Source organism: Crinia signifera, chromosome 3 (assembly GCF_055691185.1).
Source record: "Crinia signifera chromosome 3, ASM5569118v1, whole genome shotgun sequence".
NCBI classification, from domain to species: Eukaryota; Metazoa; Chordata; class Amphibia; order Anura; family Myobatrachidae; genus Crinia; species Crinia signifera.
This window is the reverse complement of record NC_139219.1, coordinates 12,783,991-12,808,225: the sequence shown is the minus strand read 5'-3', so window position 1 is coordinate 12,808,225 and position 24,235 is coordinate 12,783,991. Positions and strand designations below refer to the sequence as shown.

Below are 24,235 nucleotides of genomic sequence, written 5' to 3'. Positions count from 1 at the left end.
ACGGCGCCTGCGATTTGTATCGCAAGGATCGGGACTGTAAAAATGGCGTCGATCGCATGCAACCAAATCGCATGCCATGTGATCAACGCGATTTTTACATTGGAATCAATGTAAAAAGCCCCCGAAACCCCAAATTTAATTACATACCCCCCCTCATGGCTGAAATGTCCCCCCATTGTTAACGCCACCCCACTATTGACGCCAACCCGAAGCGTGGCGAGCGAAGCGAGCCCGCGAGGGGCGGCGGTATGCGTCCTATGACCTTTTCATACCCCCACTATCCACGTCAGCGTGGAGTTGATTTTATAAGGTGTGGCAAGCGGACGCGCATTACTTCACAGGTATACGCGTCCCCTCGCGGGGCTCGCCCTGCTTCGGGCTCGGTGGCTCGCTGCACTCGCCACACTGTATAAAATCAACTCCACACCGACGTGGATAGTGGGGCTATGAAAAGGTCGTAGGACGCGTACCGCCGCCCCTCGCGGGCTCGCCACGCTTCGGGTTGGCATCAATAGTGGGGTGGCGTTAACAATGGGGGGACATTTCACATACTTAAAACCCATGAGGGTGCATATACAATGAGAAATGGGCCATATTGGCCCATTTCCCATTGTTCCCTATGTAAAATTGTGTCGATCGCATCGCATGCCATTATAATGGCAAGTGATGGACGCGATCAACGCGATTTTCTTATTGCCGGCAATAAAGCCCGGTAATTAACAGAAAATCGCGTCCATCGCATACCTTAAGTTACCTTAACTTAAGGTATGCGTTCCAGTACGACGGGCGCCGTGCTAGGAAACAAGTACCAGATTGTGTATCAGTAAGTCTCTGTTATGGTTCAATTTGGACACTGTTTTGATTCGATTTTTGTCTTGAGAAATTGAATCTAAATCGAACAGCGTTAACGGCCTTCGATCTAGATACGATCCCGAAGCGCAGCATCCATCTTCGAATCCCGGTCCCGGCAGCCATCTAAATTGAATCGGTATCGACGGCCTCATCAAACCGTCTGTACACCCCTTCAGCGTACCACAGAGACTGTGATGACCGTAATGCTCTAGCACAGGGTTCATTTCTCTGTTCTTAGTTCTTTGAAGCCAGCGAGAAGCACAGACTGGTGGAGGATGAGCTGAAGAGTCGGCTTGAAGTCCTGGAGACGGGCGCCGCTCAGCACCAAGCTGTCGTGGACGGCTTGAAGCAAAAATACATGGAGACGATCGAAAAGTTGCAGAGCGACAAGGCAAAGCTGGAGGTAAGCAGAAAATCTCTTCTCTTACGGGTTTGAGGGGAAATTCCTGCATTAAACATGACTCCAGTTCCTTCCTCGGCCCCGTGTGCTGACAGTGTGGAAAGAGGCAGTGTGGGTGTGACGGTGACATCGCATTGCTGACTCTGCTGATTCAGCTTAAGGAAATCTCCTCCTCTGATCCGTTCAGACTCATTTATTTTTATTTTTTTTCATCGCCTGTTGAAAAACCTCTTTAACAGCACAGAAGCCGTTATTAATCCTAGCTTAGAATTTTATAAGGGGAGGCTCCAGAGGCGGGGCTGCAGCAGTTCAAAATTCAAATTGGGGAGGCAGAGCAGCTGCCACCAACTGCCATTCCAAACTGGCTCACTGGCAGTTGCTGTGCCTCCCCTGTTTGAATTTTGAATTGTCCCACAACACCAGAAACGCTGTTGATATGCTGAGCAATATAAACGCAACCTGTCCTTCCAAAGGATAAGTGGCAGAATACTGTAACTGGCTGTATAGACCCTTATACTTTGTATCCAGTCCCCAAGAATTGATTCAAGTCCAGTACTTTTTAAGATGGTGTAATCAGGAAATCGGGAATCTTTTGGAGTAGTTTATTTATTATAATACTGTGTAATACTCGCAGGCCAGGATGCAATATCCTGCCACTTATCCAATGGAAGCATCGGTGCCGCATATGAATTGCGTTTATGTTCTGATATTTATTATTTTATGTTTTAATAACTATATTATACTTTTTAATATAAATAAAGAGGCGACTGCATCCAGTAGGGACACACAAGGTGGTCCGCTGCAGCTGCCACCAAGAGCCCAGGGAATCTCTCTTGTAGCGGAGATCCTGACCTTGTCCCTCCCCCAAAACAGATGGCCCCCTTTCCCATCCCCAATCGGCAGCAGGCTGTCGATCAGTGACCGTCTGCAACAATATTGCATCCACCAACACAGGATCGGTACTGCCCATCCACAGTACAGTTCTGGCTCCTGTCTCAAACATCGGTACTGTGCACTATGTGACATGGGACCCATATTTTTAGATTTGCTGGTAAACATCGATATTTATTTAGCTCTGGGTTGCCACACATTGTGCTGTGCAATGACATGAGACCACTTTGAGCTCGTTGCTGTTGTCTGTCCGCAGTATACGGGAATGGTTGCACACTGTCACCCTTTATTGTGCAGGTAATGAGAGGACACTGTTCTGGCCTCCGTTGCATCACTCGGCTGCGAGATGTAATGTTTAGGAACACGGACATCTAACTTACATTCTTTATCCCTCAGGTGAAAGCCCAGTCCCTGGAGAAAGAGGCCAAGGACTGCAGGCTGCGATCCGAAGACTGGTGGGTATTTCTGCAGTGCATAATCCCATTACGGCTAACAGTGGCTATGCTGGTGCCACTTAGTGCATGTTTCCGAGTGTGTCGTAGATGCTGCTTTCAGATACCAGGGAGATAAAATGCTGTCTGCAGACTCTCCGCTCTCACTGGCTGTTCTGTATACGACAGCAGGAAAGGCTGCGTGCTGGTACACTGCAGAGGGCAGCAGCGACGTCCTCTCTTCTGCTAATTATGGCGCTGACCTGCCTATAAACCGCGCCATAGTATTACATATTATTATGTTCAGTGCCTTTGACCTCATGACAATGCAGGCGTTCATCGCGCACCTGAGAATTGCCTTTGGCCAACACGACTGCTGCCTTAACTGGGCAGAGAACCTTTTAAGGCCGGGTTCCCAAAACTCGGTCATCGAAGCACCATAGCTTTCCAGATTTTCTCCTTCGGGAGACATCAGGGGCCACAGCTTTACTTTGGGTAATAGGAGTGGGAGTGAGCTCCAGCACCCTAGAGGATAACTTTAACTGCCTCCCAGGCAGTCAGTCTCCTCCCCTCCTATACCCCGCCTCCAGGCCACGGACCTCAGTTTTTCTAGGGTGCTGGCAGGAGCCAGATGCACCCAAAAGAGGGGCTGCTATTTAGCAGCCATAACTTTAATTTTTTTTTTTTTTTTTTTGATCAGAGCAGCAGCGCTGGAGGTCTGAATAGACCCCTGCACTGCTGGCTCCAACACCCGGGTCTGGCGCTGCCTCGCCACCCGCGGGTGGGGACCAGCAGCGGCCCCCGGGCACTGGGGAGCCTGCAGCCACAGCCGGACGCCGGGGACCACAGGCGCCCGCTTCAGAAGAACCGGGACGGCACTGTGAGTAATACACGCTCCCCGCCGGGAGCGTGTGCGATAGCGCAGCAAGGCGCATAGAGATGGCTGCTACAGCCGGCGAGGGGTGACCGCCGGCTGTGCTAGCAAGCGGTCGGCCGGCTCGCTGGACCACCAGGGAAACTAGTTTGTGGGCAGCAGCGCTGGTATGCGGGGCCGCCCGGCGCGCGCCGGATCCCCGCCATTTTACCAGCGCTGCATGTGGACACCTTCCCTGGGGCCATTTGTTAGCAGGGGGAGGAGGCTCCCCCCACATCAGCCCCTCCCCCGGGGACAGTAGGCAGGGAACTGTGCTTGGCGCACAGAGAGTTCCCGCCACTGACATCCCTTCCTGTCTGCCTGGCTGCACGTGAGGAGGGACACGGAGAAGCTCCAGTGCCACCCGAGGTTCCACTCTTTCACTGCCAGGAGGCTTGGGCAAGTCCCCCCTGTACCTCTCCTGCGGGACACAGGTCACAGTTATTGAGTGCTCCAGTCAGCCATAGCTGCTGCAAGAGCCTAGTGCCTTTGACTTTCTATTTGCATTGTATGCCTCTGTATGCTTGCTGTATATGTGTACTTATTAACCCAATAGCTGCTGCAGTGTATTTGGTGTCTTTTTGTACTCAGCCCTCCTGTACTTACAGTAGTTATGCCGAAGAGCAAGTCCAAAAAGGGGGACGCCCCAGCATTGCTGTCATGCACAGCCTGTAATGCGGGCCTATCTCCCCTGGACTATGTACAGGACGGCGTATGCGCAGGCTGCTACAATGCGCAGGCGCTGCCCACGCCTACGGCCTCCTCTCAGGAGCCTGCTTGGGCCTCATCCCTTGTTCAGATGATGGCGCAGCTAGTTGATAAAGTCTCGGCTGCGCTGCCCCAGCGGTCCATGCCGTCCTCATCGGCAGCGAGTGCAGCCCCCCCAGCATTGGATGCCCAGGGGGAGGGTCCACTGCCCGCAGATACACGCAGGCTTTTAGTTAGAAGACCGTCGCCACTCCGCCCCCTCCTCGGGCAGGATACTGACGATGAGGAGGAGGAGGAGGAGCAAGACGATGTCGATGATGATGACTATGTGGAGGAGGCAGTCGATGACGCCATTGACGTCGCCGCTGACATAGGGGATGCCTGTGTTGGAGAGGACCCCCCGTCTCGCCTTGATGTACCAGGCCTGATTACAGCGGTTAAGAAGGTCCTGCTAGTAGACGACCATGCTGACCCGCCTGCGGAGTCGGGCCCTATCTTTAAGCGCCCTAAACGCTCCTTCAGTCGCTTTCCCAAGTCCGATAACCTGGACTCGGTCATTAAGGAAGCTTGGGAGGTCCCTAATAGGAAGTTTATCATTCACAAACGTTTCTCCTTCCTCTATCCTCTCCCCCAGGAGGACAGGATCCCCTGGGAGACAGCCCCCAGGGTAGACGCTCATGTGGCAAAACTGGTTAAAGCCTCCTTGTTGCCCATACCTACAGCGTCTCTTAAGGATACGGCGGATAGGAAGTTGGAAAACTTCCTGAAGCTGATATACACCACGGCAGGGGCAGCGGGCAGGCCGGCCCTGGCGTCAGCCTGGGTGGCTATGGCTCTAACTAAATGGACCGCTGCCCTCACAACAGGGGTGTCTGAGGGGGCCCCAGCAGATACCCTTCTGCCGACTATAGAATTGATACATCAGGCTGCCCTCTACTTAGGCGAAGCGGCGCTTGATTCCGCTACTCTCTCCTCCAGGGTGTCAGCTTCAGCAGTGGCTGCTCGCAGATCACTTTGGTTGCGCTCCTGGAAGGCGGACACGGATTCGAAGAGGGCCTTGGAAGCCCTTCCATTCGATGGTTCCCTCTTGTTTGGTCCTGAGCTGGACAGGATGGTGGCTACGGTGGCAGCATCAAAGACTGCCTTCCTACCATCCACCCCGACTACACGGCCCCGGCCGGCCTTTCAGTCCTTTCGGTTTCAGGGCCGTGGTAGAGGACAGTCCTTCTCCTCCAGATCTTCCCAGGGAGGCAGATCCTCCCGTGCTAGGGGCAGACGTCCCTGGGCCACAAGACGCCCTGACCCAAAGCCGGCGGACAAGCCCGCTGCATGACAGGGGGGGCCCCCACCGGGAGGACCCCAGGGTGGGCGGTCGCCTGTTGGAGTTTTCCCCCATCTGGTTGGAATCCACCACAGACGCGTGGGTTCAGGAGGTGGTCTCTCGGGGCTACTCCTTAACTTTTTGGCATCGCCCACCAACATCGTTCTTTTCCACGAGTCTTCCATCAGACCCGGAAAAGCGCAAAGCGCTAGAACTGGCAGTCCAACGTTTGCTTCAAACAGGGGTCATCATACCCGTCCCCTTGTCCCAAAGGGGTTCGGGGTTTTACGCCAGCCTCTTCTTGGTCAGGAAACCAAACGGTTCCTACAGGCCCATTCTCAACCTAAAGAAGCTAAACAAGTTTGTACGGGTCCCAAAATTCAGGATGGAGACTCTGCGCTCCATTGTCCTGGCCCTTCAGCCAGGTGACTTCATGGCATCCCTGGACATTCAGGATGCGTACTTACACATCCCCATTCGCCCAGAACACCAGCGGTTCCTGCGCTTTGCCATCCTGGACCAACATTTCCAGTTCCGAGCCCTACCATTTGGTCTATCCACTGCTCCCCGGGTGTTCACAAAGGTGATGGCAGTAATGGGCAGCAGTCTGCGCAACCAGGGGATCCGGATACTCCCATATCTGGACGACCTGTTGATTCTTGCTCCGTCTGCAGAACTCCTCCAGGACCACCTGAGGGTGGTAATACAGCTTCTGGAGCGACACGGCTGGATCATCAATTGGGACAAGTCCTCATTGATTCCGGCACAGTCGATGGTTCACCTAGGGGCCAGGTTGGACACCATCCATCAGAGGATCTACCTGCCGGAGGACCGTCGTCTGATTCTACAGTCCAGAGTCCGTCGGCTCCTCCATCCTCGACGGGTGTCCATACATGCCTGCATGAAGGTACTGGGTTCCATGGTGTCGACTTTCGACATGGCAGAATATGCCCAGTTCCATTCCCGCCCCCTTCAGAAGGAGATCCTCTCCAAGTGGTCGGGATCCTACCTCTCTCTCCGATCTCAGGTGATAACCTTATCACGACAACCCGTCTCTCTCTTTCATGGTGGCTCCTAGACCAGAACCTCACGTTGGGACGCCCATTCTGGATCCATCAGTGGACCCTTCTCACTACGGACGCCAGTCTCCGCGGGTGGGGAGCGGTCACTTGCCAGAGGTCTTTCCAGGGCCTTTGGTCTACATCGGAGGCCAAGCTCCAAATCAATGTCCTCGAACTGAGGGCGGTCTTCCGAGCCCTTTGCCTGGCAGAACCCTGGCTGAGGGGTCGTCCGGTGCAGGTCCAGTCGGACAATTCCACCACAGTGGCTTATATCAACCACCAGGGTGGCACCCGCAGCAGGGCGGCAATGATGGAAACATCCCGCATCTTTCAGTGGGCGAAGAAGAAGATTCCAGCTCTATCGGCGGTCTTTTTTCCGGGAGTCCAGAATTGGGAAGCAGACTACCTAAGCCGTCAAACACTGAATGCCGGCGAATGGTCCCTCCATCAGGAGGTTTTCCAGATGCTGGTACATCGGTGGGGCTTACCCGAGGTGGACTTGATGGCCTCTCAACACAACCACAAGGTTCCCTCTTACGGAGCCAGGGCCCGCGACCCGGCCGCCATCTTGGTGGACGCTCTGTCCGCTCCGTGGCCGTTCAGGCTGATGTATGCCTTCCCGCCATTCTCCCTCCTCTTGCGACTGATTCGCAAGCTGAAGGCGGAGGGAGGCACATTGATCCTCGTGGCCCCGTATTGGCCCAGGCGAGTCTGGTTCTCAGACCTCCAGGCTCTGTCGGTGGCCCCCCCGATCCGCTTGCCTCTGCGTCGGGACCTTCTCTCTCAGGGTCCGTGTCTGCATCCAGACCTGAGACATCTGGCTTTGACGGGGTGGCTGTTGAGACCTCCCTCTTGAGATCTAGGGGGTTTAATGCTCGAGTAATTTCCACTATGCTTAGAGCAAGAAAGGCTTCCTCTGCGAGAGCTTATCATCGGGTTTGGAGGGCTTACTTCGTTTGGTGTAGGACTCGCCACTTCAATCCTAAGTCTTACCGCCTGGCTCGGATTCTATCCTTCTTACAGAAGGGCCTGGAGGCTGGATTGCGCTTATCTACCTTGAAAGTTCAAGTCTCGGCTTTGTCCATCTTGTTTCGCCGACGATTAGCACTGTTGCGGGATGTCCGCACATTCATGCAGGGGGTTCTGCGTATCCAGCCTCCCTTTGTCCCCCCGGTTGCTCCGTGGGACCTTTCCCTTGTGCTATCTGCACTCCAGAAACCACCGTTTGAGCCTTTGCGGTCAGTGGACCTGTGTTGGCTCACCTGGAAAACGGTTTTCTTATTGGCAATAGCATCAGCTCGGAGGGTGTCCGATCTGTCTGCCCTGTCTTGTAAGTCCCCCTTCCTGGTCTTACACAATGACCGGGCCTTTCTTCGTACTGTCCCTTCTCACTTACCAAAAGTGGTGTCCAGTTTCCACGTTAACCGGGAAATCGTGGTTCCGGCCTTTCAAGGGCTAGATGCATCTTTGGATCAACCATCCTTGGATGTTGTACGGGCGCTGCGCATCTATGTGCGCCGCTCCCGGTCCTTTCGCAAGACGGACTGCCTCTTTGTGCTGTATGGCTTTCAAAAGAGGGGATGGCCGGCCACTAAACAGACTATTGCCCGCTGGCTTCGTTCTGTCATCCGGCAGGCATACCTGGGTGCCTCTCTCCCGGTTCCGGCTGGTATCCGGGCACATTCCACTAGGTCTGTGGGAGCGTCTTGGGCTGTTCGGGGCGGTGCTACAGCTGAGCAAGTTTGCAGAGCTGCGACATGGTCGTCAGCTGCTACTTTTGTACGTTTTTACGCTTTTGATACATTTGCCTCCCAGGACTCTGCCTTCGGGCAGAGCGTGTTGGCTGCGGCGCAGGCGCGTCCCCACCCATAGGTGGCTGCTTTAGGACGTCCCAAAGTAAAGCTGTGGCCCCTGATGTCTCCCGAAGGAGAAAATGAGATTTATGTCTTACCTGGTAAATCTCTTTCTTCGAGGACATCAGGGGCCACAGGGATCCCTCCCTGCCGCGCCTGCTTCAGTTACGTTACAAGTTACGTTTCACTGGTTTTATATATTACTCCTCTGTTGAGGGTACTAACATGTTTCAGAATGTGTCTCTGTGTGGTGCTTCTCTTCCTTCTCTCCTGTCTCCTGCCATGGCTTGTTAAAAAACTGAGGTCCGTGGCCTGGAGGCGGGGTATAGGAGGGGAGGAGCCTGACTGCCTGGGAGGCAGTTAAAGTTATCCTCTAGGGTGCTGGAGCTCACTCCCACTCCTATTACCCAAAGTAAAGCTGTGGCCCCTGATGTTCTCGAAGAAAGAGATTTACCAGGTAAGACATAAATCTCATTTTCAGGATATCCATGTTTAAGCACAGTTGACTCTAGTTGGTATAATCACAGATCCTAATATAGGCCCTTATTCTGAATCGGACGGTACGGCCCGCGTGCGGCCGTACCGCCGATGTTTTTAGTCTGCACATGCGCAGAGGTCAATCTGCGCATGTGCAGCCCCATTCGCCGCAGACGTATTTTGTCCGCCGCAAAGGGGGCGTATAGGGGCGTGAGGGGCTTCATACCCTCATTTCCCTATGTATACGCCCCGCGTTTCATGGGCGTTCCCATGCAAACGCGGGGCGTATGCATGCTAATCAGGGTATGACGCCACTGATGGGGGCGGAAAGCTGACGTCGCCGGATGTCAGCTCTCAGCCCCCATACAAGCTATCACACGGACGATTGTCCGTGTGGTCTCAGCTTGCGGGAGCTGCTGTGGCGTGCGGCCCTGCCTTCGATGGTCGACGACCATCGAATGCAGGGGGCAGCTCCCACCATGGTGGAGGCGTACGCCCCACCATTTTTATGCGGATCGCCAGCCGTCCGTGTACGGACGGCCGTGGCGATCCGTCTCGTGGGCGGGGATTGGTTTGTGCGGCCGGAGCACCGTGTGCGGCTCCGGCCGCACCAACCAGAATAAGGGCCATAGACACACACATTGATATCCTGCAAACATGGACTGTTAGATTTCCGTAACGCCTGAGTTTGGGGAACTGTAAAGGGACATTACGCCACCACGTGTGGATTTGTGGCACATATACAACAGGAAGAAATGGATATTTTATGGAGCTGCCACCCCAATTTCGCCGACTACTATTTTCGTCACTTGCACAATAAGAAACTGCATAATGTCACTACTGCCGAGGCAACAGCCCACCAGCGATAATTCTATATTTTCGTGTCATTTTAAATAGAATTTGACACATTGGGCAGAATGTACTAAAGCCGGCCATAGATCAGGAAGACCTGCATATAACCTGATTGTATGCTGGTCATGGAGCGGTCGAATGAGCAGTCTGCTTATGACCGCAGTGACGTGCAGCACGTATGATCTGAGGCCGACCTCTCAACCCATGGGACCACGCATCGTAACGACATTGCGGACGATGTGCACATGACCCGTCGAGATTTTACGTTCCGGCCCAACATCGTTCAAGTGTATGGGGGCTTTAAGCTTAGAAAAGTGATAAAGTGGAGAGAGAAACCACCAACCAATCAGCCCCCAACTGGCATTTTTCAAACACCACTTTTAGTGTGACAGTTAGGGGCAGAATGGCCTTTATCTCTCTTGGCTTTATCGCTTTTCGAGCTTAGTACATCTGGCCCATTGTCAGAAAATATTTTAACCCTAATGCTTCTAAAAATAAAAAATCGTTGCTGTTGTCCATAACAACCAATGAGATTTTGTCTATCATTTCTCTATTGCATACTAGAAAATTATAGAATCTGATTGGTTGCTATTAGCAACAGCACCTATTTATTTTTATTTTTTTCATTTTTAGAAGCTTTATTAAATGTACCCCCTAACACAACCGATCTTCATTTTCCCGACATTCACTGCTCCAATAATATAACTCGAGAACACATACTGGGGGTCATTCTGGTTGACACACAGCGCTGCGTGTCATTTTTTGCCAACCCGCTGCTTGCAAAAGCCCCCCCCCCTTTTGCAGGCCAAATTCGGCCGCACGGCAGCGAATGGGTGTTTTACATTAACAACCATTTACAGCCTATGGGAAAACACCCACATCATTCGATGGTCTGCGATGATGTGGAGGCTACATGCAAAACTAAGACGCTCTAAGGTGTCTGCTTGTATTCCTAAGGTGAAAATGGCGGGCAGCTGACGTCCAGTGATGTGAGCTGCCCGCCCCCGGCACCCACGTCACAGTGCTGAGCGTTCCCATGGGCGCGACTACACACCCCCCGGCTGCAATGGTGAGTGCGTGCGCCCGGCGATCACTGTTCAACCTGGCCGCATGCACCCATGCGCAGATAATAAACATTGCGAACGCAAACCACAAACCAGAATAACCCCCACTGTATATAGATGTGTTTTTTTTTTCTTATAATGCTCTTTATCTCTGCAGCCAATCTCAGCTGAAGACCCTTCATGTAGATCTTAGCAGTAGGCTGGAGGACTCTATGTGCGTCATCAATGAAAAAGTCCCTTTCAATGACACAAGTAAGTACTGTACGGCTGTAGCGTTCAGGAGAGGACAGAACAGCGTAACTGCCACATAATGCCAAGGCGCGATATACCGTGCGTTCATTCTAGAGGTGAATTACTTGTGATGGATGAGGTTAGATGTGGGGCGGTGAATGGAAGGGGCTGGCTGCTTCGCAGTCAGCCAGTTGCACATTAAGGGCCTGATTCAGATTGGACCGGTTCCCCTGCATACTAGCTCCGGGGACCGATATGCGCATTTGCAGGGTCGCTGTACAAACGCCTTTGGTGACTGTCACACTAGCCGAGGCGTTCACACAGAGGGGGGGCCGGGCAGGGGTCTGGTGCATGGGGATGCCTAGCGTTTCCTGGGGAGTGCCCACAAAAACGGTGTGTGCACCCAGAAAAAAACACTGGCGGGTCAAAGCCTGCAGGCGGCTGACGTCACGTGGCGTCAGCACCCCCCCCCCCCCCCCCCCACGTTCTCGGCCACAGCCGAAGCAAATTAGTCTGACTGACTTTCTTGTTTGTTTGTATTGACCATCAAATAATTTTTTTCCCCCATACGCTCCCATGCAAATGGTTGTGTCACTGTTCACATTCATTAGCATGGCGGCGGGGACCTTCGGTGGGTGGCACGGAGAGCCGCAACAACCTGCTCGGTAAAAGCAGCGAACAACAGCTGCTTAGCGAGTGAAGCTGAATCAGGCCCCAAGAGCCTTCCTTTTGGTTTCCCCACGTAATCTTCCTGCCCATATATAAATGCACACGCAGCACAACGTGGGGAAGGGGAAGCCACGTGGGGAAGGGGAGGCCACGTGGACGTCCGGGACAAGTTATCTGCTACAGGATACAGATTTATATGAAGGGACTCACTCATGTCGGTTATTCTGCGTTACTCTGTAGAAATATATTACTATGTATCCAGGGTCATCGGAACAATATCACATTCTGCAGATTACAGTGGTGATCGTTTCTAGACACTTTAGTAAATTTACACCCTAGTGCCTGATTGGATGGCTGCTGTATTGTCATCCTATTAGCAGGCGGTAATGTCACCCCATGGCATGGCAGAAAAGTGGCTTCCGGTTTCTCTAGATTCCCAACAGAACTGCCAAACTTCAGAACGGATGTTGTCGATATATATATATTTTCTATTTCATCCAGCAGGGGACACTGGAGTGATACTTACAATGGGCATAGGTTGTTAGTCACTGGGGTATCAGTGTAACAGCTACTCCCCCTCTATAACCCTCCTACAAGCCAGGCTTAGATTAGTGCCCTCGGGAGCTGGTTGCTCTTCTCTAGGCTCCTCCTGAGAGGGATTTGTGGTACTTGTGTAGTTTCACGGCGTCATCATGGCGCCGTACATCTGTGTCCAGCTGCGGGGCTGAAAACTCCATGCCAATGTGTATAGTTAGTACCCCCACTATCCACGTTGGCATGGAGTTGATTTTACATAGTGTAGCGAGCCATGCTGGCGCCGTGAAAGTACACAAGTACCGGATTTGTTATTAGTTTGGGATCTGCTATCAGCTGCTGCACTGCCTTTCCACATGGTGGGAGCGGCCGGGGTGACCCATACACCACTGCGATTTGCACAGGTGTCCCTTGGGAACGAGACCACCGTCTCGGGGGTACCCGGACACCACTGCATGCGGTGCGCATCACAGACCCCCTTCCTGACCATATCCAGCCAGCACAGGCAGCTTGTGAGTCTAGTGCCTGGCGGCCAATAGAGGGAGACCAGGCCTTAAGCCGGTCATTATGTTCCTTCAGCGGTCCGCAGCACAGGCTTTACAAAGCCGCACCATTGCGGGACGCAGAGATAGCTTATTACACTACATCCTTGCTCCCTGCGGCCCTGGCGATAATCAGACGCCAGTGGCCATTTTCTTCAGCAGCACATGTCACAGGCGGATGGTGTATTATACAGCTACCGCTGCTGGGGATGGTGCTGTTAGTTCTTCAGCAGCACATGTCACAGGCGGGTGGTGTATTATACAGCTACCGCTGCTGGGGATGGAGCTGTTAGTTCTTCAGCAGCACATGTCACAGGCGGATGGTGTATTATACAGCTACCGCTGCTGGGGATGGAGCTGTTAGTTCTTCAGCAGCACATGTCACAGGCGGGTGGTGTATTATACAGCTACCGCTGCTGGGGATGGAGCTGTTAGTTCTTCAGCAGCACATGTCACAGGCGGGTGGTGTATTATACAGCTACCGCTGCTGGGGATGGCGCTGTTAGTTCTTCAGCAGCACATGTCACAGGCGGATGGTGTATTATACAGCTACCGCTGCTGGGGATGGCGCTGTTAGTTCTTCAGCAGCACATGTCACAGGCGGGTGGTGTATTATACAGCTACCGCTGCTGGGGATGGAGCTGTTAGTTCTTCAGCAGCACATGTCACAGGCGGATGGTGTATTATACAGCTACCGCTGCTGGGGATGGAGCTGTTAGTTCTTCAGCAGCACATGTCACAGGCGGATGGTGTATTATACAGCTACCGCTGCTGGGGATGGAACTGTTAGTTCTTCAGCAGCACATGTCACAGGCGGATGGTGTATTATACAGCTACCGCTGCTGGGGATGGAGCTGTTAGTTCTTCAGCAGCACATGCCACAGGCGGGTGGTGTATTATACAGCTACCGCTGCTGGGGATGGAGCTGTTAGTTCTTCAGCAGCACATGTCACAGGCGGATGGTGTATTATACCGCTGCTGGGGATGGAGCTGTTAGTTCTTCAGCAGCACATGTCACAGGCGGGTGGTGTATTATACAGCTACCGCTGCTGGGGATGGAGCTGTTAGTTCTTCAGCAGCACATGTCACAGGCGGGTGGTGTATTATACAGCTACCGCTGCTGGGGATGGCGCTGTTAGTTCTTCAGCAGCACATGTTACAGGCGGATGGTGTATTATACAGCTACCGCTGCTGGGGATGGCGCTGTTAGTTCTTCAGCAGCACATGTCACAGGCGGATGGTGTATTATACAGCTACCGCTGCTGGGGATGGCGCTGTTAGTTCTTCAGCAGCACATGTCACAGGCGGATGGTGTATTATACAGCTACCGCTGCTGGGGATGGCGCTGTTAGTTCTTCAGCAGAACATGTCACAGGCGGGTGGTGTATTATACAGCTACCGCTGCTGGGGATGGCGCTGTTAGTTCTTCAGCAGCACATGTCACAGGCGGATGGTGTATTATACAGCTACCGCTGCTGAGGATGGCGCTGTTAGTTCTTCAGCAGCACATGTCACAGGCGGATGGTGTATTATACAGCTACCGCTGCTGGGGATGGCGCTGTTAGTTCTTCAGCAGCACATGTCACAGGCGGATGGTGTATTATACAGCTACCGCTGCTGGGGGTGGCGCTGTTAGTTCTTCAGCGTTGATGCTGCACCAGTGTAGTAGATACAGAGGTGTATAGCTTGCCAGGAGAGTTTAGAGCATGTTACTTTGAATTACTGTATATTGTACCTAGACCAGGCAAACTATGGCCCTCCAGCTGCTATGAAACTACAAGTCCCATCATGCCTTGCCGCAGTTTTACTATTAGGGAATGCAAAAACTATGGCAAGGCATGCTGGGATTTGTAGTTTCACAACAGCTGGAGGGCCGCCGTTTAGCCATGCCTGGTTCTAGAGTTTTTAGCACTGCTATATAACATGGTTAGGGCAAAGCGTGGGGTTGCCCCCCCCCCCCCCTTTCTGCATAGTGCATCAGCTCTGTACTGATTGGCTGTGTATCTCCGTACAGCCAGAGACTGTGTTGTCGCTGCTGCGGTGTATGGACGACACGTGCAGCGGTCCGAATCCATTTCTGCAGGTGTTGGAGCAGTCTGCTACTAACTGTTATCTGCGCTGATACTGCTCCTCCGCTGTGTATGAAGGAGAAGTACTGTATGCTTAGCAACCCTGTCATCATCGGCACTGCTGTCTACAAGATAGCACACCAATAGCAGGGGCAATGTATACAGTCAGTAGCGATGACTATTCGAACACCTGAAGTTATCAATGGCTGCCCGTGAGAACTTGCACACATGCCCAGTGAGCCAGTCAGAGAAGAGACTCGGCACTAGGATGGGGCACTGTGGTGTGTCTAAAGGTCCATACACATTGGGCGATTATGCCCAGCGTGTATGGACAGCGATCATCGCTGATGGGAAAGCCGCTCGGTGCATACACCCTGCCTGGCGTGGTCAGCGGGGGTGGACGGTTTTGCAATACCAGCAGATGAGGGGCTTTCCCGGCGATGATGCGGGAGCGCGTATCACCGCTCATCACCAGACCGTACACACTTGCTGTTTTGAGCGGCTCTCAGCTCAAAATCACCCAGTGTGTATGGGCCTTTAAAGCGATCGCCGGAGGGGGAGTTTTTACGGTATCCGAGATGCTTCTCGGTGCTACGGCTTCCTGCTGCACCTTGTGCTAAAGGTAGATTTTACTAAAGTTTCTGGAAATTAAAAAGGGGCGGTGTTCCCCCATAGCAACCAATGAGAATATGGCTTTTATTCTCTATTGCATCCTAGCGAATGATCTACAGAATCTTACTGGCTTAGTAAATCTACCCTCCAGCGTCATTGAGCAGAGAGGGAATGAGGACCGCTTTGTGTGTTCGAGCAATAAACCACCAATCACCCATAGGGCGAAGTGTCAGTCTCGCCTCGTTTTGTTGAGTCCAATTTATAGGTCATAACATTAGGTACCCAATGCAGAAGTCACCTGCTCCTGTTCTGGCTGCAGCAGTATGGATTTATTCCACAGGCCGAGCCGGTTTCATGGATCAAGCTGGGAAAGAGATGAGGAGTTTCCCATAGCAGCCAATCAGCTCTTACCTATCATTTAGCGTATAAAGCACTTTATAAATGCTACCTCAAAGCTGATTGGTTGCTATGTGCAGTTTCTCCAATGGTCCAGGGGCCTGATTCAGACCCGTCCACTAGGCAGCGCCAATTTATGCCCCATATGTTCAGGGTCTCTGATACTTTATTATAAATATAGAATAATGAACAATGTACAGGCATAGCCGGCATAAGGCCTGTGAGGGCAGACATGGGAGATAAACAAGCCATTAATACATTCCCTGCTAGAAGGCTCTGTACTAAGATAAAATAGTCATATATAAAATAAAGTTCCCTGTGAATAATTGATGCACTTTGCTTTTTAGTACATCCCCCATTCAGCATTATGTAAGAAGACTCATAACCGCTCTAACTACCTCTACCCCCCCCCCCCCACCCCAGCTGATTAACCCTTTAAAATCAGACGAGTCTGTCGTACTACAAAAGGATCACAGCACTCAGCGATTGAGGCGGTCAGAGGAAGAAATGGGCATATAAATTATTCAGTAGCCACGTAATCAGGCTCTCGCTCTGTCGCGCCTTGCCCACAATTTATATTTCACGCGCACTTGTGTAGATGACATAAAACGCGTTCATTTCTCCCTCCTGTGTTTTGGAAGGCCGCAGGACGGCAGAGCAGATGACTGTCTCCGTTAGTAACCATGTCTCTGCAAATGATGAAATAGAAACCAATTACTAGTCTTACCAGGAACCTTATGTTTCGAATGGTTAAATATTTGTACCAATCGTTTGCAGCTTATGATTATGCAAAGCCTTTTCCCCTTAGAATGAGCAGCTGATGTCAAATCCAGACCAATTCTAGATATTCCGTAAACCCTAACCCCCTGCCGCCATCAGGTGACCCCCTGAACATTTCAGGAGAGTAGACCTACTTTCAGTGGACGTGTTTTCTGGGTGGCAGTCTTTCATTAGTAAGTAGGCAGGCGGCACACCGTTTAATACAGTTTATATATTGGGCAGTAACGACAGTGTAGCTCGATTCCCACCATGGCCCTCACTGTGCGGAGTTTGTATGTTCTCCCTGTGCGGGAACTCCGGATTCCTCCCACAATCCAAAAATACACTGGTAGGCTAATTGGCTCCCAACAAATTAACCCTAGAATGTCTGTGTGTGCGTGTACATGTGGTAGGGAACATAGACTGTAAGCTCCACTGGGGCAGGGACTGATGTGAATGTTCAGCTGTTATGAATATGTGTGCACTATATAATAACTGGTAATAAATATAGATGTATCTCCCTACTTTCCATATACGCTGTATTGTAAGGAATCAGACCCTTCTAGCTTGTGTACATTTTGCAATTTATTTAACGGCCAGGCGGATAAGTGTTTTCCTTATAACGCAGCCACCGCTGTCCTGTGCCGCCCCTGTAATACATTGGGGAGATCACTGCAGTGAGCACAGCGGAGGTGGCAGTGACTGTTGGCATAGAACGGAGGGCACTGTTCTCTTACAGAACTGACATCTTTTTCTGTGTCAACCTTTTCTCAATGTCCACCTTTTCTCAATGTCCACTTATTGCATGTCAACTTTTTTGGTGTCAACCTACGCACCGTCTCTCCAGTGATCCACACCCCAAAAATTCTGCAGCTGTGACTTAGGGAATAGTGCCAGTAAAGGTGCTGCTAGGAGACCTAATCCCGAAAATGCCGGCAGGGTCACTGAAGCGTGTACCCGTTCTGGTTTTGCTAGTTAGGGACCCTTTCTGACAATACAATGAAGGTAACAACTGTTTTTAAAACGTTGTCTCCAGCAACGTGTAATGAAGCATTGTCATAGGTACTTATTACCAAATTATGGGGTCAATTCTATTCTCCGTGCTGTAAATAGCGTCAGGAGAGATCTCCCGGCGCTATTGTAATCCGTGCGCTGCTGAGTTGGAGAATGCCGTCACTAGCGGGTGTTTAGTCTTGAGTGCCTGCATTTTCCGACTTCAGCCTCGCCGTCCTAGTTTGATTTATGGCGGGTGCGACGTTTGTAACAAATTGCAGATGCGCTGATTAGAATCGTGCCGGGAGCTTCTTCCTGGTGCTACTCACAGTGCGGGGAACAGAATTGACCCCAATGTATAATTGTCGTCATTTATTGCGTTGCTTCCCTGAGTTTATCCTGCACATTACACAGGCTGCCTATGACAGAACACTACTGTGGTACATCTACAAGGAGACCTATTCTTCTCACTCATTACTGATCTGGGTGCTCCAGCCAATCGGCTCTTTAACTGTTACTTTTTAAATTCCATGACAGGAGCTGATTGGCTGGAGCACCGTTTCAGATCAGTAATGAGTGAGAAGAATACCACACGTTGTAAAATCGGGATAGAACATTAGGTTGACTCAATTCAGGTCGACATACATTGGGCCGACCACTGAATGTCGACACCAGATGAAGATCGACACAAGCATAATGTCGACTGTCAAAAGATGGACATGAGTTTTTCACGTTTTATTTTTGTGTGCCGATTTCATGCCCTACCATCCACTACGGCATAGTGGGAGAATGTAATGGTGTGCCGAGTGCAGACGGTGTCCATGTCGACTATGTCAACATTTGGGTCCAAAATATTAGAAAAACACTTGTCGACCATTTGACGTCCAACCCTGTCATCCTTAGCCATGTTGACCTATTTCAACTCGAAATAGGTCCAGCCAATGTATGTCCACCTTCATTGAATCGTCTCTATGTCCCATACCTGTTGAATATGCCTCTTTGTCGCTGATCCTGTTTTATCTTGTAGGATCTGTCCATAGCTCTCTCGGAGTGAGGATGCCGAGGTTCCAGCGCCTTTATATTATTATATGTGACATTGGGGCAGATGTATTAAGCCTGGAGAAGAGATAAAGTGGAAGGAGATAATGCACCAGCCAGTCAACTACCAACTGTCATTTTCAAACACTGGGGCAGATGTATTAAGCCTTAACAAGAGATAAATGCAAGGGTGATAAGGAGAGATAAACGTCCAGCCAATCACCTGCTAACTGCCATGTTACAGGCTGTGTTTGAAAAAAGTCAGTAAGGAGCTGATTGGCTGGACGTTTATCTCTCCTTATCACCCTTGCATTTATCTCTTGTTAATACATCTGCCCCAGAGTTCATTGACTGCTGCATTATCTCCTTTCACTTTATCTCTTTCCAGGCATCTGTCCCCTGACTCTCTCCATACAGTATCTGTCATTGCTGATAAGTTTACATTCCTTTAATTACTTATTCATATACTATTTCTCTTCTGTATTAGGATCTAATGACTTCAATGCCCTGAATGTGCCCTTACATAACAGAAGACATCAGGTTTGCATTCGTTGAAATTTATGTTTTTATTGTCTCGTTCATTGTAAATTTACCAGTATTGTATTGTAAAGGCCCCCATACACTGAGCCGATTTGTGCTGACTCCGAAGAATCGGGCCGTCAGATGGGCCCAAATCGGGTCAGTTTGCTGTAATCTTAGGTCCGCAGTCTCTGGGCAGTATTCAATGAGAATTTTGACGATGTGCAGCGAATCCTGTTTAGGATTCGCTGCACATTCGCCACTGCTCGCTGCGTTCCGGAGCCTCGCCGGCTCCAGTATTCAACGAGTCAGGTGCTCACTGCCCCTGACCGGCAAATTTTAACTCCTGCGGCGGACGCTGCAGGGAGCCTGAGGACGGCGGCAGGCAGGGAGATGGAAGTCTCCCTGCCTGCCCCAGAATGTTTGTGGGGGGGAGGTGGGCTCCCCGGGAGCCAGGCAGCACAGGCTGCCCCCCGGGGGTGCCAGCAGGGGACCGGGTATTCACTACACCCGATCATGCATATGTAATGATCGGGTGCAGTGAATATATGAATATCTGATGAGCGGCTCGGCTCCCGGCCCCCTGCTGGCTGCTCTGTGTAAAAAAATATATATATATATCAGCACATGAATAAAAATAGCATGCCCTCCTCAGAATAAAATTCCTGATTTTTTTTACACCAAATGTAAAAAACAAAACACTTTATTTTAAAAGTTCACATTCCACTTCACCATAAAAAGATAGCGATTGCTATTCGGTGAATCATGGCGAAAATAACCTTGAAATGTATTCGCCATCTGGTCATTGAATAGGGTGATTCACCGTTTTAGTCAAAAATTCGCCTTAAAGCACAAAATCGCCATAAAAACCTGGCGAATCAGCCTCATTGAATACCGCCCTCTGAGTCGGTGGTCTGACCTGCTGGCCGTCCGACCACCAGACCTGGGACCTCCCTCCTGGCGGCGAGCCTGGCGGGAAGCGGTGACGCATGCAATCCATCATAACAGATTGTGAAGGATCACATGCGTCCTTCACGGGAGGCTCACATGGTATCGGGTGGCCGTACACTGCTCCAAGACATCGCAGCAGTGTATGGCCACCTTTTACAGTCAGCAGATAAGAAGGTTCCCTGGAAACCAGTCACCAGTTTTGGTTTTTAATTGCCCTGCTACATAGTGCTCGGGGGTGGGGAGGCCAATTATTCAGGATTGATAAATGCTCAATCCCTGGACTCCCAGGATACCTGAGGTTGAGTTAGTCCATGAGAAGATGAACAGAAACCCCCGCTCCACTCACCACCCTGCAGCTGGGTGCTGGCCAATGGTTGCAGGCAGCAGCAGAACTCTTCGTAGCTAAGAGCAGTGTGGCGGCCAAAAGCTATGCGCCAAGCGCGCTGCACAGGCTGACCTCTGAAATCACATCGCGCTACGTAGAGCGGCACAGGTGGGGGACAGGAGCAGCTGGAAGGGTCGGAGCTATGCACTGCGGCAAAAAAGATTAGCTAAGTTGTAGGAACCCTACTCGGTAGCAACAGAAAAAATAAAAAAGTTCCTCCGTGATCTCCTTCAATCAGGATGGAGCATTTAATACAGAGTTCTTCTTTTATATGCTATGCTCCCTCCGGGGGTAAGGGGACCGGTACCGAAATCCCAACATCAATAATAAAGCCAGCGCCAGAATGGCACAGACCTGTGTTATGGAGGTGTCACTGATGTGACTGTACGGACGCACAGACCTGTGTTATGGGGGTGTCACTGATGTGACTGTACTGACGCGCAGACCTGTGTTATGCGGGTGTCACTGATGTGACTGTACGGACGCACAGACCTGTGTTATGCGGGTGTCACTGATGTGACTGTACGGACGCACAGACCTGTGTTATGCGGGTGTCACTGATGTGACTGTACGGACGCACAGACCTGTGTTATGCGGGTGTCACTGATGTGACTGTACGGACGGACAGACCTGTGTTATGGGGTTGTCACTGATGTGACTGTACGGACGCACAGACCTGTGTTATGCGGGTGTCACTGATGTGACTGTACGGACGCACAGACCTGTGTTATGCGGGTGTCACTGATGTGACTGTACGGACGCACAGACCTGTGTAATGTGGGTGTCACTGATGTGACTGTACGGACGCACAGACCTGTGTTATGGGGGTGTCACTGATGTGACTGTACGGACGCACAGACCTGTGTTATGCGGGTGTCACTGATGTGACTGTACGGACGCACAGACCTGTGTTATGCGGGTGTCACTGATGTGACTGTACGGACGCACAGACCTGTTATGGGGGTGTCACTGATGTGACTGTACGAACGCACAGACCTGTGTTATGCGGGTGTCACTGATGTGACTGTACGGACGCACAGACCTGTGGTGTCACTGATGTGACTGTACGGACGCACAGACTTGTGTTATGCGGGTGTCACTGATGTGACTGTACGGACGCACAGACCTGTGTAATGCGGGTGTCACTGATGTGACTGTACGGACGCACAGACTTGTGTTATGAGGGTGTCACTGATGTGACTGTACGGACGCACAGACCTGTGTTATGAGGGTGTCACTGATGTGACTGTACTGACGCACAGACCTGTGTTATGGGGGTGTCACTGATGTGACTGTACGGACGCACAGACCTGTGTAATGTGGGTGTCACTGATGTGACTGTACGGACGCACAGACTTGTGTTATGAGGGTGTCACTGAAGTGACTGTACGGACGCACAGACCTGTGTTATGAGGGTGTCACTGAAGTGACTGTACGGACGCACAGACCTGTGTTATGGGGGTGTCACTGATGTGACTGTACGGACGCACAGACCTGTGTTATGCGGGTGTCACTGATGTGACTGTACGGACGCACAGACCTGTGTAATGCGGGTGTCACTGATGTGACTGTACGGACGCACAGACCTGTGTTATGAGGGTGTCACTGATGTGACTGTACGGACGCACAGACCTGTGTTATGAGGGTGTCACTGATGTGACTGTACTGACGCACAGACCTGTGTTATGAGGGTGTCACTGATGTGACTGTACGGACGCACAGACCTGTGTTATGCGGGTGTCACTGATGTGACTGTACGGACGCGCAGACCTGTGTTATGAGGGTGTCACTGAAGTGACTGTACTGACGCGCAGACCTGTGTTATGCGGGTGTCACTGAAGTGACTGTACGGACGCGCAGACCTGTGTTATGGGGGTGTCACTGATGTGACTGTACGGACGCGCAGACTTGTGTTATGAGGGTGTCACTGAAGTGACTGTACGGACGCACAGACCTGTGTTATGGGGGTGTCACTGATGTGACTGTACGGACGCACAGACCTGTGTTATGGAGGTGTCACTGATGTGACTGTACGGACGCACAGACCTGTGTTATGGGGGTGTCACTGATGTGACTGTACGGACGCACAGACCTGTGTTATGAGGGTGTCACTGATGTGACTGTACGGACCTGTGTTATGGGGGTGTCACTGATGTGACTATACGGACGCACAGACCTGTGTTATGGGGGTGTCACTGATGTGACTGTACTGACCCACAGACCTGTGTTATGAGGGTGTCACTGAAGTGACTGTACGGACGCACAGACCTGTGTTATGGGGGTGTCACTGATGTGACTGTACGGACGCACAGACCTGTGTTATGGGGGTGTCACTGATGTGACTGTACGGACGCACAGACCTGTGTTATGGGGGTGTCACTGATGTGACTGTACTGACCCACAGACCTGTGTTATGGGGGTGTCACTGATGTGACTGTACGGACGCACAGACCTGTGTTATGGGGGTGTCACTGATGTGACTGTACGGACGCGCAGACCTGTGTTATGATGTGACTGTAAATACGTTTCCCTGTGCTAGGGTGACATTGGCAGAGTTTGTCCTTGGCTATAAGGCGCACATTACCCAGATTGAGAACACAACACAAGGGAATCTGTAGGTGGTAAGAGGGGCAGAGGTCACTGTGGCCACGTATGGAGGTGGCACAGCCATAGTATCGCAGCGTTCTGCTGATCTCTGGTCACACCTCGGTGACTTTGCACGTCCTTCCCATTTACTACACATTGGGGGTGATTCTGTTTGACTTGCTACGCGGCGTACATTCGCTGCTTAGCTAGCCAACTAACGCTGACCACGCCAATTCCCGCCCCCTCCTGCCGCTTTGCGATTGGATGTTTTGCATAAAAATCCATTTGCAAGGTAGCGTTCGGGGCCGAAATGATTTGATGATCCCCAACCATCAAATGTTTCTATCCTGTCTGCAAATCTAAGTCGGTCTCTGGGCTGACCAAGGGCCAGATGCACTAAGCTTCAAAAGTGATTAACAGCCAACCAATCAGGTCCTGTCTGACCTTTTTCAAACACAGTCTGTGACATGTCAGGCAGGAGCTGATTGGCAGGCTGTTTATCACTCTCCATTTTATCACTTCTGAAGCTTAGCGGCAGTGGGCACATGTCACAGTGTTTTACCACACTCACCCGGGCGGCAGTAGGCACATGTCACAGTGTTTTACCACACTCACCCGGGCGGCAGTAGGCACACGTCACAGTGTCTTCTGTTTGGCTCTCAGAGACACATCGTTACACAAGGAACACAATTATAATCCATTTGTAATGTGAATGAGGATCTCGCTGTGTGACAGACTCTCCCTGTAATGATTGTGATCCATCTGTTTCCAAGCTCCTTACCTCCCCTGCTGGGACTTTGTGTTCCTCACTGCTGGGCGAGTAATGCAGAGGCGATAGTAAATAAACCCCTTAGAATCTTATTACAAAGATGGGAGTTCTGGGCCCATCGCTCCCAATCAGAATCTGCTTCTTCTTTATTTAGCAGCTTCTAGAAGATAATAAATAGAATCTGATTGGTTGCCCATAACATCCCATGTCAGCAGTGACTCGCTTACGCTGTGTGCAGGTATATGTGATGTCCGCAGTGACTCCCTTACGCTGTGTGCAGGTATATGTGATGTCCGCAGTGACTCGCTTACGCTGTGTGCAGGTACATGTGATGTCAGCAGTGACTCGCTTACGCTGTG

General features: G+C 51.4%; 1 protein-coding gene across 1 annotated transcript in view; it reads left to right on the top strand.

Moving 5' to 3' along the window:
- The window catches only part of PPP1R21 (protein phosphatase 1 regulatory subunit 21), a 68,661-nt gene that overhangs the window by 12,059 nt on the left and 32,367 nt on the right, over nt 1–24,235 (top strand). Inside the window, exons 5-8 of the mRNA XM_083175277.1 lie at nt 1,091–1,255; nt 2,540–2,598; nt 10,981–11,075; nt 19,154–19,206. Of these exons, the coding sequence (XP_083031403.1) occupies nt 1,091–1,255; nt 2,540–2,598; nt 10,981–11,075; nt 19,154–19,206 (372 nt within the window). The remainder of the gene's footprint in view (nt 1–1,090; nt 1,256–2,539; nt 2,599–10,980; nt 11,076–19,153; nt 19,207–24,235) is intronic.